The sequence below is a fragment of the Cornus florida genome, unplaced genomic scaffold, assembly GCF_030987335.1.
Source record: "Cornus florida cultivar Cherokee Brave unplaced genomic scaffold, ASM3098733v1 CherokeeBrave_3.0.0_Hap2_Chr03, whole genome shotgun sequence".
Lineage (NCBI taxonomy): Eukaryota > Viridiplantae > Streptophyta > Magnoliopsida > Cornales > Cornaceae > Cornus > Cornus florida.
Window position 1 is genome coordinate 13,580,379 of NW_026775573.1, and position 19,871 is coordinate 13,600,249.

Here is a 19,871-nt window from a genome sequence, read left to right on the forward strand (position 1 = left end):
TTCTTCCGACTACATAGGATTTCTTTTCTTATTTTAGTTTTGGATACTTATTCTGTAAATGTTTTACCAGTTGGAATTATTAGGGGTCCACTAGATGGATTCCCGAGTTGTACAGATTTGAAGGACTTAAATTATATTAATTTATTATTTTAAGTTGAGGTTTTTATTTTAGAATTCTTTCAGCGTTTTGTTATTTTATTCTTAATTCAATTTTTTTTACTCCTGTTTGTTTACATATTAATTGTCTAATATCCCTCGGATCTGTGCTCGGACTTGATCACCCATGACTCTAGAATCGAGGGGTATCACATTTACCTTTGTAGGTGTTGATTGCCACATGTGTAACTGTGATAATAGGTCTTTCTTGTATTAGTTTCATGACAAAATTTCCTTCATTCTCAGCAAGATCCTCCCATAACGTCAAAATAGTTGTCCTTGAACTGTAATAAAGATTAATTACTTTAGTCATTATATTATATTAGCATAATTATGATCGTATATGTAATATAGTAATGACGTACCTCATATCTATTATAATGACTTCCCGCTTTTTGGTTGTGCATTTGTTGTTTTTCTTACATATGTTCAATGTAAGAGATACCTCAATAACAATTCCCCAAGCATCTAGCCAGATTAAAAATAAAATAAAAAATAAAAAATTTTAATTTTAATTTTATATATGTACAAGAGAGAACATATATATGGAGAGTTGAGAATTAAACGAAAACTAACCCATATTTTCTTTTGCATCAATGTACTTATTTAGCTCCTTGAAGTCCATAAAATTATAGTTTATTGTTTCTAAACTTACTACTTCAAACTCTTCAACTTCAATTAAGGTGTTATTAAGAAACTTCAATTCATACTCCTTATGCATACTCCTATATACAGGATTAACGTCTTTTACAGTTACATTAGAAATTTTGTATGTCTTATGAAGCAATAGTGAATCACTGAATTTGGTGACGAGCTCATTAAATAAGACACCTTGAATTTGTGTTCCCTGAAAGAGTAAAAAAGATGTGTAAATAAATTAATAAGATCATTAAATAACAATGTTGCCATACAAATATAGATGCATTTAATGAAACTAACAGAAAGAGCCGATGGTATACTTACATCATCCATCAGAACTACTTTCAACATTGTTCCTGATGTGTATTCCTCGATTGCTCTTCGAAGTACAACTACATTTATTGTCGATTTTGTTTTTAAACTAACAAGTGAATTTATTAAGTCAAAGCTTTGGTGACCTTTCTTCATTTTCATGATTTTTTCTACATGATTAAAAGAAAAAAGAATTAAGGTTAAAGAAAATAAAAATTAAAAATAAAATTGTGAAATAAAAATGATCGAGTATCAAAATAGAAATGAAAATACATATATATACATCAATAGTAAGTTAAATCAAAGTTAATATTTTTTTATGTTTTTAAAAGAATAAAATTGTGAGTGAAAGATTTAAATATTGTAATAATTGGTAGTGAATGTGGGGTATCTTCACCTTTCGAACAATGCAAAATAATTTTGGAATGGGAAGGCATGGATATTAATGTGGGTGTATCCTTACCTTTCAGACTGGAGAACCATTCTTATAGACAACATTTTTAGTGTATGTACCACCTCTAATATTTGTTTGATCCTTCTTAACAAGTACTTTAGTAGTTGACATTGAAGTTCCTCTAGATAGCGCGACATATAATTGTCCATGGGAGAACACGTGCTCAGGTAGATAAACTCCAACATAAGGAATTGTTTGGCCCTGTGCCTTATTTATTGTCATTGCAAAACTCAACCGGATTGGAAACTTAACCGGATTAATAAAGATAAGGATAAAGATGAGAACATCTGATTTTAACAAAGAAGGTTATACAACTATCAAATAATCAGGCAATTTAAGCACTAATTAAAGAGATAATGAAAAAAATATAAAAAAAACATTCAATTAAATTTATTATATTGAGAGAACAATAACAATATTCAAATTTAATCAAAAAAAAAATTATATGTAAAAGATGGCTAGCACTAATTAAAGAGACAATGAAAAAAAAAAAAAAAACATTCAATTAAATTTATTATATTGAGAGAACAATAACAATATTCAAATTTAATCAAAAAAAAAAAAAAATTATAATTACAAAAGTAATGAATTACCTTACCAATATGGAGTGGGGGTGACATGTACCTTACAAAAAAAAGGCTCCGATCTTGGCAAAACTTGGACTAATAAGAAGAAAAGAAAGACAATTGATTATGTTTTATTTTTTTATTTTATTTTATTTGTATACATTAAATGTATTAAATGTAGCAATATATGTAATAAAACAATGTATGATCAAAACATAAGATTAATAATAAGAAGAAGAAGAGAAAGACAATTGATTAGGTTTTTTTATTTTTGTGTACATTAAATATAGCAATATATATAATAAAACAATGCATGATCAAAACATAAGATTAATAATAAAACAATGCATGAGTAAAAAATAAAACAATACACGTACCTTGAAAATTGATGTGATTAGATGAAGGCAAAAAAAAAACTTATATATATAAAGAGAATATAGATTTAATTAATATCCAAAATGGACTTTCTTTTTCCCTCGCCATGAATCCCTTCCTACTGCAATCATGTTAGGTTTTGAATTTTATTACGTTTTCAATTCCTTCCTGCTGGGACTGTTATTATAATTTATTATATTTTAGGTGTTGCAATCGTGTTAGGTTTAGTAGTAGTAGTATAGTATAATTTTAATTTTAATTATTAGGCTTTGAATATAATTTGAATTTTAATTATTATATGTTTTGAATTTTAGTATAATTTGAATTTTAATTAAACTGTTTATTGATTGTGAGATATAATTATTGTGAATTAAACTCTTTTTATGAATAGGTTTTTATTAATAAGAGTAGCATAGTATAATTTGAATTGTGAATTAAACTCTTTTTATATTTTGTTAATTATAATTTTATTAGTTAATTATTGTTATTATAATTTAGTAATTTATTACCGTGGAAGCATGTGGTAAGTTACAGAGCTTTGGGGGTTCTCAAATTAGGAGAGATTGTGTTGTATTTTGTTTTTCCTGCTTGGTCGGTTATTGCATATTGGTTGGTCTCTGTCATTTGATGTATTAATTTTGTTTTCCAATATATCATTTTTAGTGTGGCTTACAGCAATAAACTCACGACTCATTTACATCAAGGATTTTATTAAATAAAAAATATGAAAATTGACAAATAATTTAATATATGGACCATTTGGTCAAGCACAATTGATTATAAATTGAATTTTCAACAGTAACTCTAAAGCTATTCCGAAATGTTCAGATCAAATATGGTACTTAATTTAAATATGTTTGTTCTTAAGTGTGGAAAGAATTATTTGGTCCATTTGGGTTTGGTTTAGGTTTTGAATCCCTTCCTGCTGCAATCGTGTGATATAATAATTAATGAGAGTAGTATAATATAATTTGTTAATTTGAATTTTGTTAGGTAATTACTGTTATTATATTTTGTGTGAGTAGTATAGTATAATTTGAATTTATTATATTTTGCGTGAGTAGTAGTATACTGCAAAATTTAGTACTACACTTGATCTTAGCCAAAAGGCCGAGAATGTGTGATTATTATCTCTTTAGCTCTATAATTCTATAAGAGGCTTTCATGTAATTCTTTTTAATTAAAACCAATGTGGGACTTTGTAATTTGAATTAAACTCTTTTTATATTTTTTTTAATTTGAATTAATTTTAATTTTATTAGGTAATTTTGAGTTTTATAGAATTTATATCGTGGGATATAATAATTAATGAGAGCTCTTTATTGTGAATTAAACTCTTTTATATTTTGTTAACTTAAATTAATTTGAATTTTATTAGGTAGTTTTATAGAATTTATATCAATTTATAAATAAATATCAAAACTCTTTGCACAAAGGCCGAGAAAGTAATACTACACTTGATCTTAGCCAAAAGACCAAGAAAGGTTAGCCAAAAGGCCGGCCCAAAAAAATTTAGTACTACACTTGATCTTAGCCAAAATGCCGAGAAAGTGTGATTATTATTTCTTTAGCTCTATAGTTTTATAAGAGGCCTTCATGTAATCCTTTTTTACTTAAAAACCAGACTATGTAATTTGAATTAAACTCTTTTTATATTTTGTTAATTTGAATTAATTTTAATTTTATTAGGTAATTTTGAGTTTTATAAAATTTATATCAATTAATAAATAAATACTTATTTTTGTTAATTTGAATTAATTTTAATTTTATTAGGTAATTTTGAGTTTTATATAATTTATATCGTGGGATATAATAATTAATGAGAGCTCTTTATTGTGAATTAAACTCTTTTATATTTTGTTAATTTGAATTTTATTAGGTAATTTTGAGTTTTATAAAATTTATATCAATTAATAAATAAATACTGAAACTCCTCTTTATACAAAGGTCGAGAAAGTAGTACTACACTTGATTTTAGCCAAAAGACCCAGAAAGGTTAGCCAAAAGGCCGACCCAAAAAAATTTAGTACTACACTTGATTTTAGCCAAATGGCAGTGTGATTATTATTTCTTTAGCTCTATAGTTTTATAAGAGGCTTTTATTTAATACTTTTTACTTAAAACCAATGCGGGACTTTGTAATTTGAATTAAACTCTTTTTATATTTTGTTAATTTGAATTAATTTTAATTTTATTAGGTAATTTTGAGTTTTATAGAATTTATATTGTGGGATATAATAACTAATGAGAGCTCTTTATTGTGAATTAAACTCTTTTATATTTTGTTAATTTGAATTTTATTAGGTAATTTTGAGTTTTATAGAATTTATATCAATTAATAAATAAATACTGAAACTCTTTGCACAAAGGCCAAGAAAGTAGTACTACACTTGATCTAAGCTAAAAGACCAAAAAAGGTTAACCAAAAGGCTGACCCAAAAAAATTTAGTACTACATTTTATCTTAGCTAAAAGACTGAGAAGGTGTGATTATTATTTCTTTAACTCTATAGTTTTATAAGAGGCTTTCATGTAATCCTTTTTACTTAAAATTAATGTGGGATTTTGTAATTTGAATTAAACTCTTATTATATTTTGTTAGTTTGAATTAATTTTAATTTTATTAGGTAATTTTGAGTTTTATAGAATTTATATCATGGGATATAATAATTAATGAGAGCTCTTTATTGTGAGTTAAACTCTTTTATATTTTGTTAATTTTAATTAATTTTAATTTTATTAGGTAATTTTGAGTTTTATAGAATTTTTATCAATTAAGAAACTTCTCTTTGCACAAAGGCCGAGAAAGAAGTACTACACTTGATCCTAGCCAAAAGACCAGGAAAGGTTAGCCAAAATGCCTACCCAAAAAAATTTAGTACCACACTTGATCTTAGCCAAAAGGCCGAAAAGGTGTGATTATTATTTCTTTAGCTTTATAGTTTTCTAAGAGGCTTTCATGTAATTTTTTTTACTTAAAACCAATGTGAGACTTTATAATTTGAATTAAACTCTTTTTATATTTTGTTAATTTGAATTAATTTTAATATTATTAGGTAATTTTGAGTTTTATAAAATTTATATCAATTAATAAATAAATACTAAAATACTGAAACACTGAAATACTTTGCACATTTAATAATAGTATAGATAGAGATATAGATCTGGATCGAATTCCGATCGGATTTAGTTTGATTCGATCTGAATCTGAAAAGTCTTTTATTAGATTTGATCCGATAATTAGACAAATTTCTTTGTAAGTTAATTCATATCTGGTTTGTTAATAAACGAATATTCGATTTGATAAACTGATATTGTAGTTTTTATATAAAAAGAAAAAAGAAAAGAAATTGTTGTCAAAAGATAATAAAAAATAATGATTAGAAGAAAAAAAATTGTAAAAAACAAAAGATAAATAAAATATGGAAGGAAAATAAAAAATAAAATAGATCAAAGAGTAAATGAATAAATATTATGATATTATTAGTATGTATATAAAGAGATTTATTAATATGTGGGTGAGAACATAGCACACTATTTGTACGTATAACATTATGATTATTATTATTATTATTATTTTGTTTTCTCTAAATTTAAATACAAATTTGATAGGAGTATTGAAATATATATATATATATATATATATATATATATATATATATATAATACTATTATTATTATTATTATTATTATTATATGTAAATTTTATTCGAATTGAACCAGCATAATCTATATCTGATTTGCTAGACTAACAAGTTATCGAATTAGGATCCTAATCGAGTAATCTGAATTTTTTGTTTAATCTATATCCGACTAATCGAATCGAATTCGAATCAGAATCCGATCCATTGGTCTATCTATATGTTACTTAATATTTTTGGCACGGTAACACAAACACTTAAAACAATTCTTTAGGGCCTGTTCGATATGAATTTTGTGTTTTGGTGTTTTTGTTTTTGTGGGTAGTAACCGTGAATAATGAAAAAAATACATTTAGTGAAAACTATTTTATTTCACATGATGCCGAAACGCTTCATTAATAATGGCAAAAAACGAAACACCAAATTTAGTATTTTTTATATGTTTCCACGCTGATGAAGATGTTTTATGTTGACGAAGACGTTTTATTTTTTGAAAAACTCTTAAATGACATTTTTCAACTAACCATTATCTTTTCTAAACGTGCAACAAACCAAACATGTTTTAATATTTTTGTTTTAAAAAATCTTGCAACAAATGAACGTTACTAAATATGTTTTCGATTACTATTCAAAACGCTTTATTACAAAACACTTGTTTTCTTTCAAGTTAAAATAAAACGTCAAAAATAAAAATGAGTACCAAACTGACCCTTCACAAATCATTTTGTTTCAATCATGCAATATTTTTTTACCGAATATATTTTCAAATTTTTATTTTAAAAAATCTTGTAACAAATTTTAGGTTGCCAACTATATTTTTAATCACAAATGAATATAAATCACAGTAAAATCTTATTTCAATTTTAGATAAAAATAAAAATGATTGTGAAAGTTCTTAAGTCACATAAGATGAGAGTGGGAGTAAGAACAAATTTAAGAGCGGGAGCATAAGAATAGTGAGAATTTGAACGAGAACACGCACGAAATGTTAGAGAGAGAATGCGATCAAATTGTGAGTGCGACGGACAGACACTTATTAAAAAAAATTGTGTGACTTGGTGTGAACGAGCACTGAGATATTTTGCTCTCAGAGGCTGTGATGATTTTTCCAAACAAAATCTTTTGCAGTGATTAGTGTATTTGTGAAATACTCTGCCGACACTCATGTCTCAGAGGCACAGAAAATAATTGTTAATAATGGGTTGTTTTTTTGTCAAAATGTGTTCCAAACCACGTGGGAAAGCCAAACAGGTCCCAACGCCCATCGCATGCATGCCTGTCACTAGATTTGCCTACACATCTTCCACCAAAATTAATTAATTGATTGAAAAGAAAAAAAAAACTAGACATATTCATTGTTCTCTCCAAACAACGCCTAACCTTGAGCCGAGCTGTCACTATTTTCGGCTCAATTATTTAGACTTATTTATTATTATTATTATTATTATTATATGTTAAAGTTTTTTAATGGTAAATTTATATGAGGGTTTGGTAGAGAATTTTTTTTTTTCATTATTTGTGTTATTAATTAATTATATTTTGTTACATAAGTAAAAATGTTTTTTTTTTTTTAGTACGTGTATCGGTCTCACAACACAGACATTATTCAAGTCAGGAATGCGGTTCAAAAAGGAGACCTCAAGAATTTACTTCATGTATCCATGCCAACGCCGCTATGCCTCTGAAAGAAAAAATAAAAAAATAAATAAAAATATTTATTTTAGTGAATCTTATCACTACGTATGTATTTAATAAATTGAGATATTATGTCATCACTAGGATGACAGCGAGGGCGAGTTTGAACGGGTGTACCCTCCCCATCCCCTACCCCCATAACCGTTTAAAAACTCTGTCCCTATTCCCTCCCAAAACTAAAAAAACGGGGGACTTTTCATTCATTCCCGCAATCATTTAATATTTTTAACTCCACAGGTATCCATCCCACTTCATTTAAGACCATAATTTATTTATTATTGAAATAGATTTGCCCTCTTTATTTTTTTCCCTCATCTTTAGTTGTTTACCATTGTAGTCATCACTATCCACACTACAATTTATTTTTCTCAATTTGGTCATTTTAATTTTGACTATGTGGAGGGTGAGATATATGACTAGAGGAAAGTCACCAACCTTCGACAGTTGGTCAGTTTGGGTTGGTTAGATACTTGGTTGGTGAGATGGGAATTGGTGAAGAAGAACTCTAAATTTGGTGGTTGAGCTAAAAGGACTTCCATAATTAAATAGGGAGTTCAAGAACAATTCATTTTGCCCCCACCTCATCGTATGCAACTTTTAAATTGACACTTCGATATTTTTCAGCTTAAAAGAGCTGTTGAATCTATTGTTTAAGCTATGTAGGGGTAAGATGGGTATGTGACTTTTTTTTATAAAAAGAGAAGGATTAAAAAAGAGAAAAAAAAAAAAAAAAAAAAAGGAAAGAAGAGAATAGTAGTGGCTAGTTTTATCAAAATGCAACCTTGATTTAGGGGTTAATTATTTGAGTAATGTTATAATGAGAGTCTTTTCCTTTTAATCACTGGATTTAAGAGTTTATTGAGATTCGTGAAAAGTTAGTTGTGCTATTTAGGCTCTATTTGTTTGGACATAAACTATTTTTCTTTTAAAGTATTTTTTAAACAAAACATTTTAATGTAATATATATAATATTTTTTTGGTGTTTGACAACTATTCATAAAATATTTTCTAGATCAATTTTTGTACACAATTAACCATTTCTTACCAACAAAAAATAGTATCAACAATTAACTCTCTATCTCTCCCTCTCTCTTTAGTATTCCTCGCCGATAGGGAATAGTTCTCCCTAAACCATTCCCTCTCTCTCCTCGTTACTTTCTTTTTCTGTCTACGCTAAACCATCCCTCTCTCGGTCTATCTCCTTCTTCTTACTTTCTCTCTCCATTCACTTTCTATGCCAAAACATGCTCTCAACCCAAATATGTTCCTCCACCAAGTCTAATTTGTGTATCTCTTTCTCTATCATCTCTTTCACTATCCCCTCACTCTATGTATACATATAGAGAGAGAATATTGAATATTAGATTTTTAGATTGAGATTATTGAAAAAGATTAGTTGTTAGAGGGACATAATTGTCCAATAAGAATACCGATTGTTAGATTTATCCAAGGTAGCTTATGAAAAATGACTTATGGAAACTTTTTTGATAAATCATTTTTAGTCATTTTGGGATAAAATAATTTACATGAAAAATAATATCCTAACTTTGTGGAGTCTCCAAACACTGAAAAATGAGAAAAATAATTTTCAAAAAATATTTTACGATGAAACAAACGGAGCCTTAATGAGCTAGTTTATTCATTGGTTCAATAAGGAGAGCTCACCAAGAGAGCGCTTTCATGATAGTGTTACTCTAATTGCTTTACTTCAAATTAGGTTTTATCTTTAATGATACAATTTAGTCATTCCACCAACCTTCAAAATTAATGAGATTAGGCGGAGTGCCAATGTCTAATCCCAAATTAATCAACCAGGGTGGTACTCCGCTGGGTTCGGCAGACGAAGAGGCTGTTAATTCATGCCAAATACAAGATTCTAATAACTCAACTCATGCCAAGCTCAAATTCCAAAAAATTCAGCACGTCTCAACCGGTGTCATACAACACAGGCTTCATGATTTTTTTAGATAATTGGATAGACTAAAATTTTAATAATCCACTAATAAATATACATTACAATAAATAAAATATTAAAGTATAAATATATACACGTGACATAAAATAAAATCACTCATATTATGTGACAAATATAATAATAATTATTATTTTTTTACACGGGGTAATTAAAACTTGTGGGATTTAATAATATTCCTTCCCATTATGATTTAGAAAGAATTCATAATCTTATATTCTTTTCTATTTTGGATTGTTTATCACGTGATTTATATGTTTTAACTTCTTACAGTGCATGTGGAAAAATCTGTGACGCTCTTTTTATGCTTTCTTACGTTGCCACTGGCTCCACGAAATAAATGAGATGCTCATTTTCAACATATATAAAATAACGCGCAGTGTGTGCGTGTGTGTGTATATATAAATCCAAAAGGTAAAAGGCTATAATAACTTGTTAGAGAGGTAATAAAATTTTGCTTAACGTCACCTCATTTCACTAGTGCTTACTTTACTAGCAATATAATAAATTTTTGTTAGGAAATGCATCAATGGCGTTGAAAAATAAAATAAAATTGGGATACATGAAAAGAAATTTTTTATCATAAATGAAAAATAATTTTTATACCTCTTAATTGCAATGAATTATTAGAGGTATTATTTTTAATTGATCATTTATACAACAAATAATAGAGTGTTCCTTTATTTACTTGTATTTAGCATAAATAATTAATCAAAAACTATTTGGGTAGACAATTTACTATAAATCTTCGATGTGAATATCACTATTCATCATAAATTGTTAATTGAATAGTGCTACATTGCTATTATTGCTTAACCAACTTATCTTGATTACAACAATAAATTGTGTTCAACATTTAATTATACGTTTAAGTATTTTTTTTTTTTTTTGGGAAATTGTTACAAACCACACTTGCATAATGTACCAAATTGAAGAATTTAATTGTTTGGATTCAATTCATCAAAATTTATTCATCAAGTAAATGTTCTAGTCTCGACTCTCAACTCTCAGCTATTAACACATTTAATAAATGAACAAAACTTGAAATATGTTATCAATAGTTATTTTATAATTTAAAGAGTTTCATATCTATTTATTACAAAATTATAAAAATACTATTAAATTAATAAAATGTTGTAAGAAAGTTGAGGGAAAAAAAAAAAAGAGTTTTGCTATTTGGACCTATTCGTCCTAGCGGAATAGAGACCATGGTGGGTCTCAATTTGATTTTAGTTGAATTGGCATAAGAACAATACTACTCTAATTGATAATTCTGACCTAAAACATTAGTCGAAGACATATCTAACATCAAATAAGCCTTATGGTTTTCTTTTAAGCCTGAACTATGGATTCAAATATATATATATATATATATATATATATATAAAATTTAATGGCCTAAGAGAATTTTTTTAAAGAAAAAAATACGTCAAAAGTCACTAGTTTAGCTACCAAGCCGAAATTGGGTTCTAAGTTGACACATCCTTTTTGGACCTACAATGGGAGAGGGTGAGCAAAGCTGAAGTGACCCACTTAGAGAAAATGTTAGCATAGGAGCCCAACTAGTGCAGGAACTGAAATCATGAGTGACATATTCACACATATATATGTGTGTGTGTGTGTGTGTGTGAATATATGTATATATATATATTATATGTAAGATCATGGCATCATGCTATGCCACTAACCCTTTGACATATGGTGGTCTCCGCGTTGTTCACACATCATGGTAAAGCTTGTCACCTAACCCTTTGAGATTATAATAGAATTTATAAGATTAAGTGGTGTGCATCAATCAATCAGTTGAATTCTATGCCTTCACCAAATAAATTGCAGTGCTATATATTAATATTAGAAGAGTATGATGTTAAATTAGTGTCGTCTTGTTTTTTCTTTGAAGAACGTAAAGATCCAATGTTGATTCTCATTTGCTGTGGTTGATTCTTTTCTCTTTCTTTGACAGAAAGCTAGATCACTACTCACTACAATTCTTTTGGTTTTAAATGATAAAAGAAAAATGTTTTTTTTTTTGCTAAGTAATGATAAAATAAAAATTTTAAAAAGGTTCTTCACATTTACAATTCACTTTTATTGATGCAAGTTGTGTTTTATGCTTGGAATCAAAAAAATAATAATAATAAGGAAAAAGAAAAAAGACTCGTGCTTCATGCTCTATTTAGTTTTGGGTTACAAAAGAGTTCGGAGAAAAATACTGCTACACTTGATGATCGATATATATATATATATATCAATGTCCAACAAAATATATTAATTAGTAATGAATAAAAATATGTTTCTCTTCTTTTAAAATATTCAAATTAACAATGACCACATAAGTTGATAATGACACCAAGACTTCTATCATTTTTTTTTCTTGTATGCTATCAAAGTGTGTTGTTGAGAATAGATGGGCTATCACTCACAATGCCTTTATAGTTTATAGATCTTTAATGGGCTCAAGGTATTTTTTTTTTTTTTTTGTAAGAGGGTCAAGCTCATGTTGTTTTTGTGAAAGAAACTCAATGTGGTTATGCGGAAGAGTCCAATAGAGAGCCCAAAGAGAAAAGTTTTTGAAAGAAAAGTTTTGGGCACAAAAGAAGGAAAATGATTGAGCAATGAAGTAAAAATTGATTGGAATGGTCAAGAGACTCAAGACAAGGTCCACAAGCTACCTTTTATGATTGCGCAATGGTGCTTGTTCGAATTCGGACCAAGTTGACACTCATGGATCCTTTTGTGGGGGCTCACCGACAATGGCGGGTTTAATCATGTTGATCTTAATTCTGAAGTTTTGGTGGGTTGAGTTTGAGTTTGTACGATTTTGTTATTTGGTTTTACTCCACAAAACTTCATACTAATTGAAAATAACACCATCACATATAAGCACTCCACTTTTTTCTTATTCAGACCATGTAGAATTGTGCACCCAAGTTCGTCTAGTGTTATAATTTGTGAGTGCTTTATACCCGTTAACAAAGTCGCCACACGAATCCTTAAACTTTTACGTGAATGTGACAAAGTGGTATTGAGTTACATTATTTGTTGATAAGGATGCCTATTTTTCTTTTGAATAAAATACATGCATACAAGAGACATGACATTCCATCCTAGATTTATTGCTTGGGTGTTTATGGAAAGGAAATTATTATGAAGAACGCCATAAATTTAAGCTAGAGAAGAAAGGTTTATGAGAAATTGAGGATTAAATCAAGGCCAGGTACGTTTGTTCAAAAAAAAAAAAAAAAAAAAACCAAGCATAACTCATCTATTGGGATATGATGATTCAACCAAATTTCTTCTTATTCCTATATATATATATATATATGTTTGGAGCATTGGGCATTTTATGTTCCCTTATTTGGCTATTTTGTAAAAAATGTAAAACATGAAATAAGATAAAAAATAAAATAAAAAATAAATTATGAAAATTTTCTGTAGGCCAAATTACACCAAACTCCTTGGCTACTATAAAAAAATTGCAAAATATCTTCCTATACTTTTTATTTTGAACCAAAAAAAAAAAAAAAAAAATCCGGGCAGCCAAATGTTGAAATTCTGGTATTAAAGTGGTCAATGAAATGTGTGTGACCATGGACTAATTGCTTTGATCTTACGGTATTTTCATTTTATACTTTACAATTGATTTTACAAATGAGAAGTTAATAGTATTTGTTACTTTGCATAAGTATTTCAGCGTCCCGGGAGTACTTTACAACTTTTAGTAAATTGAGATTTTTTGTTGCATAAAAGAAAAGAAGGTATTTTTTATCTATTTGATAGTACAGGAGAGTTTCCTTCTTATTTTTATTTTTTCAATTTTTCTTTATTTCCTTTATTTATTATTATTATTTAAGTGTTATGCACAACTGATATTTTGTTTTTGAATTATATACTGATAAAATTTTAGTATTGCCTTTACTGAAATTAAAAAAAAAAAAAAAAAAAATCACTATTGTTCATCTTTTATACATAATTTTCTAAGTGTTTTTTTTTTTTGGTTAAATCCATAATTTTCTAAGTTATGTCCACCTTTCAACGTACATTTGTACAGTGGTTTTGCTGTCACCAGTTTGAATATTAATTGCAATTTACTATCATGATAACCTCTGTGTGGGTGGAGGGGTTGAGCTACTTTGGTCATAATATTCTACGTTTTTCGACAAACATATCATTGATCCGTTGAATTCTAAGCCTTCACCAAATAAATTATAGTGCTATATATATATATATATATATTAGAGCATGATGTTAAATCAGTGTCGTCTTGTTTTTCCTTTGAAGAACCTAAAGCTTCAAAGTTGATTCTCATTTGCTGTGTATGATTCTTTTATCTTTCTTCGGCAGAAAGGTCACCACTCATTACAGTTCTTTTAGACTGTTTATTTGGGTGTAAAATATTTTTTGTTTGTAAAATATTTACGACGAAAAAAAATATTAAAATTTAATAAAAATAATTTATCTACTAATTTTCGACAAGTTATTTTATATGTACTACTTAATGGACTCGACCTCAAACTCGACGTAGATCTTTATCAAATATCAAAAAAAATAAAAATAAAAGAATATTTTACTTGAAAAAAAAAAATATTTTCCAAAACAAATATTTTACACCGAAACAAACAGAGTCTAAATGATAAAAGAAAAAAAATCTTTTTTTTTTTTTTTTTTTTTTTGGCGCTAAGAAATGATAAAATAAAAATTTTAAAAAGGTTCTTCACATTTACAATTCACTTTTATTGATGCAACGGGCGGAGGCAGCCCGGGGGGCAGTTGCCCTCCCTGCCCATGCTGCCCTATTAGAATTTATTTTTATTTTTATTTATATATATATATATATATATATATATATATATATATATATATAAATTTGTAAAAATTGACACAATACCCCCCTAAAATTAATAAAATGACCCCTCTGCTCCTGAATCCACTAAATTTTATTTTATTTTATGCTTATAATTTGTAAATATTTTTAAAACACCCTCATAAAATTTTAAATTATCCCCATAAAATTATCTATTTCTAAAAATGTCTTTAGTTCTTTATTCCTTTTCCTTTTTATTCTTCAAATTTCTTTTTATTTCCTCTTCTTCTTAAAAAATTTCTTTTTCTTCTTAAAAATTTATTTTTTCTTGCACTCATGCATAATTTATGTGCAATAACCTTTTTTTTTTTTTTTTTCTTTTTTCTTTTTTCTCTTCTAATTCATTTTTTATTCACTTATTCTGATGCATAGTTGTTACACAATTATATTTTTTGTCTATTTGAAAAAAATTATTTTATCAGTGTTAATATGTCCCCTTGAACCAAATTTCTGGCTCCGCCCAAGAATACAAGTTGTGTTTCATGCTTGGAACCCAAAAAACCAAAAAAAAAAAAACAAAGACTCGTGCTTCATGCTCCATTTAGTTTTGGGTTACTAAAGAGTTCAGAGAAGAATACTGCTACATCTGATGATCGAATTTTTTTTTTTTTTTTTTTTTTTTTTTTTTTTTCAATGTCCAACAAGATATCTTAGTTAGTGATAAATAAGAACATGTTTCTCTTCTTTTAAAGTGTTCAAACCAGTAATAAATGCATAAGTCGACAACGATACCCGATTTTTTAATCATTTTTTCTGTTATGTTATAGAAGTGTGTTACTGAGAATAGATGGGCTATCACTCACAAGGCTTTTATTTTATAGTTTATACTTTATAGATCTTTAATGGGCTCAAGATTTTTTTTTGTAAGAGGGTCAAGCTCATATTATTTTTGTGAAAGAAACTCAATGTGGTTACGTGGAAGAGTCCAATAGAGAGCCCAGAGAGAAAAGTTTTGGGCACAAAAGAAGGAAAATGATTGAGCAATGAAGTAAAATTTGATTGGAATGGTCAAGACAAGGTCCACAAGCTCCCTTTTATTTGGAGCGTTGGGCACTTTATGTTCCCTTATTTGGCTATTTTGTAAAAAATGTTAAACATGAAATAAGATTATATATATATATATATATATATATATATTATGAGAATTTTCTTTAGGCCGAATTACACCAAACTCCTTGGCAACTATAAAAAAGTTGCAAAATATCTTCCCCTACTTTTTATTTTCACAAAAAAAACACCCCGGCAGGCAAGCATTGGAATTTTGGTGTTAAAAGTGGTTAATGCAATGCTGCGTGACCATGGACTAATTGATTTGATGAAAATAACCTTACGTTATTTTATTTTTGACCTTTTACAACTGATTTTATAAATGAGAAGTTGATTGTATTTGTAATTGTATTTTAATCAAAACAATCGATCTATGTGTCACGTGTTAACGTTAAATCTTCAGCGTCCAACTGCTAAACGCTAAAGGGAGGGTAATTTTTTCAAATTTTTTTTTTGTCCTTGTATTATCTCTTAAAAGCTTTAACATGCCTTGAAATGGGGTAGGAAACTTGTCTACGTCCAGGCAAGGAGGGACCTGTTTAATGTTTAGTGGGAGCAATTGGCCCCACGTATTAATTTTTTTTTTTAAGTCTTATGTACAACTGATATTTTGTTTTTGAATTATATACTATTGTCTTTACTGAAATTATAAAATTAAAAAAAAAAAAAAATTAACTATTGTCCATCTTCTATATTGTCTATCTTTCAACGTACATTTGTACAATCGTTTTGCTGTCACCAGTTTGAATATTAATTGCAATTTATTATCGTGATAAACTTTATGTGGGTGGGGTTTGACATACTTTTATCATAATATAGTATGTTCTTCAACAAACATATCATTTGTTTGGTCAGGGTTTCTCATTGTAAGGTCTTGAAATGCCTTGACTGAAATTTTTTATATTTGCATCTTTTAGCCTCAATTTTTGATAATTGGAAAAATTCCCTCACTGAACTCCTACAAAATTCACAAAAGACCTCAAGAAAACTTTCCAAAATTCAAAAACATTTGTCCTTTTCCCAACAAGATTTAAAAAATTTAGAAATGATCCATATTTTTTCTCCTCCTACTGAGTGTCGCAAAATATTTAAAAATTTCTTACCATATTATTGCAATATTGACTGTCCTTGGACTTGTAACTCTTTTACACACATATATATATCTTTTCATCAAGGATGAAGTGAGAAAAATATTCCTAATATTTACATTTTTGGTAAATAACACATCTATCATTAATGCTATGTATGTAAGTCCGTTAAAAGAAAAGAAAGATAGACAATTTAGTCATTTCACATTTAATTAGTTTTTTACCAATAGAAGAACATTTTAGTCTTTTTAGCATTCAGGTCTTTATTTATTCCAAAATTAAATGTTATGGACTTTTTAAAACATAAGAAGTTATACACTCTATATATATACTATAAGAATATTTTTAGTATATATATATATATATATATATATATTCAATTGTGGGTGTACGGGCTAACTTGCGTGCACCTCGACTAATCTTACGAGGCCCTGAAGTGAAGTTAACGACCGAATAAGCCTCCAATGGTCCTGAAAAAATTCAAACTGATAATCATTGAAGAGCAAACCCAAAACTTAACTAGCTGAACTACCTTGCAAGGTTTTTTTGATATATTGGCAAGGCTAGAAATTCACACACGAGGTATACATTCATATAAATAAGCATGCAGACTAGCAAACAACCACCGTATGAAATATATGTTGCAGATGACATTCATATAATATAGTTGGAAATGCTAAACAGCCCAAACCAAATGAAGACCGTACATATAGAAACAGTCAACATCACAATTTAATGAAATGTTGACCTTTGTTTTACTTTTTCAACAAAGTTCAGGGTCCTGATTCCACAAACACGTACTAGCTGTGCCCATCCAAGTAGTACTAAAAGCAAACATCGACCAGTAGACAACACATTAATGAGCTAAAAACAACATCAGAACATAAGCAAACCCTAACCCTAGAACAATTAATTAACATCAACCAACACTACTGGACCATGCACGTAGAGTTCGAAGTCACAGACGTCCACTCCCTTCTATCACGGTGAGTCACCCCCAACAGTAGGGACCGTGGGCTGGGTCGGGACACAGAGACCGGGGATCGAGCAAAAGCTTCCCGGTGGGCTGAAGCTCGGGAAGGATCCGCTGAGCCCAGGGCTCGGAAAGGACCCACTGAGCCCTGGGCTCGGAAATCCGCTGAGCCCAGGGCTTGGGAATGATGATCCACTGAGCCCAGGGCTTGGAAAGCCACCAAAGAAGGTCTGAGGCTGGTCAACCTTCTCCTTATTCTCGATGGTCCTCCCTCCTTCAGCTGAGAAGACTACAAGAAAGAGTGTGAAGATCAGCAAAACCTTAGTAACTCTCTCCATCTTAACCTCTCTCTCTCTACTCTCTAGAACTCTGGTTTTTGTTACAGTAGAGAGAGGAGTCTGCATGCAATACAATTTATAGTACAAGCGTTTCCAATTTGGGAGGGTCCCATCAACTTAATTAGTAGAGAAATGTTGGTGTATGCGTCATATAGTAAATGAGTTGAATATTAGAGTGTTGGTTGTGGTTTTACCGCTAGAGTGAGCCCTTAGGGTACACAACATATTCATGACTCGTGGTACGTCCGCGTTAATTCGGTCCGTAAGGTCTTTGGATGTTTTCTTTTTTAAAATAATAATAATAATAAGGCCTCTTATATAATATTAATGTAGGACTATATATATAGCTTCTTTTTCTTTTCATTTTAATTTTCTTTTACTGGAAACATATATATATATATAGTCCTTGGAGCAGTGAATGACCAAATATATTGAAAATAAAAATTTTAAGAACAATATTTTAAATTAGCAATTTGTATCATTGTTTAGGCCAAGATTGTCTTTTCGTCAAAGGTTCATTTGTCAAAGCAGCATTTGTTACATGTGTTGGTGGTTCTATGAAGGGATTTAAGAAGGTTTTTATTGTGTTGGTTCTGAATTTATGATTTGCCCAACCTAACAAGAGAAAATGAGAGGCTCAAAGCCTTTAAAACCCTAGTGTGAATAATAGTGTGTGTCATGTGTGGTCTTTAAAACATTTCCTTTAACTTTGTTCTTTTTTATTTGCACACACAAACCTACCCTCTTAAAACTTTCTATGTTTGGGATTTGACAGTAACAAGAGTTGTTGAACAAGTTAAATGCCAATATCAATGCTGGCTTTGAAATGGACACAATTTTTTCAGGCCTTACATGTGTGTTCTTGGTTTCCTTGTTTTTTGTTTTTTTTGGTAGATACGGCCATTTAAATAAAGATCCATGTTAGAAAACAGGTTTCGATGTCTGAATTTTATGTGTATTGCATTAAGGTGGTTTTTCTTTTAAAAACTGAAGTGAGAGTGTGTCTATAATTTATATGAGGAAAAATTAAGGAGAAGATGATGGAATAACTATCATTAAAAATAAATACGAAAGATAAACTAAAGAATAATATAGAAGAGGAAATTATTAATATATATATTAATTTATTACGTACAATTTTTGCTTTTAAGTCTCAACTTGTATCGAGTCACTCCAACATTATGTGACTGCACATTTGAAATATACAGATTGGATTTCAAAATAGAAAGCCAAGAGTGCAATCTCACTTTCAAAAAAAATAATTAATTAAATAAAATAAAATAATTAAATGAACCAACTCCTAAAGTGCTCGTAGAAAAAGTAACACACATGTGAGGAATTAATTTGATTCCAACAATATGGCAACTAAAGCACTTAGTAAATTAGATGAAACAGGTTAATAAACCTGGACATACAAGCAAAGTTTGTACACTCTGTTTACTTCCTAATAAAGGCAGATTCTTTATTCTGGTAGATAAAAAATTTCAACTTCTGTTACACTACCCACACTGTCTACCAGACAAGTACAGCATTTTTAACCTTTTTACCATCATTTCACCAACCCATATCAACCTTTACCTAATCTATAATAGAACTGTAGGGTGAGGACTTAGAAATTTTCACTTGAGGGCCTAGCTCATTTATGCTATCCCAGGGAGAAAATCTTCCATCACCGGTTATACCACGCAATCGCAATCGGTGTCATCATCTAATTATATCCTGTCACATAGGTAAAATAAAATAAAATTGCAC

The 19,871-nt window shown here is 28.9% G+C and overlaps 2 protein-coding genes across 2 annotated transcripts; both read right to left on the minus strand.

Moving 5' to 3' along the window:
• Nucleotides 1-289: 289 nt before the first annotated feature.
• On the minus strand, nt 290-1,783 carry LOC132301119 (uncharacterized). The gene is made up of 5 exons (XM_059798398.1): nt 1,588-1,783; nt 1,120-1,187; nt 733-1,003; nt 522-624; nt 290-440 (listed from the first exon to the last, which is right to left on the minus strand). The coding sequence occupies exons 1-5, from the start codon at nt 1,781-1,783 to the stop codon at nt 290-292; spliced, it is 789 nt and encodes a 262-aa protein (XP_059654381.1).
• Nucleotides 1,784-17,789: 16,006 nt separating this feature from the next.
• On the minus strand, nt 17,790-18,119 carry LOC132301120 (MFS18 protein-like). The gene has a single exon (XM_059798399.1). The coding sequence runs from the start codon at nt 18,117-18,119 to the stop codon at nt 17,790-17,792; it is 330 nt and encodes a 109-aa protein (XP_059654382.1).
• Between the last annotated feature and the right edge of the window lie 1,752 nt (nt 18,120-19,871).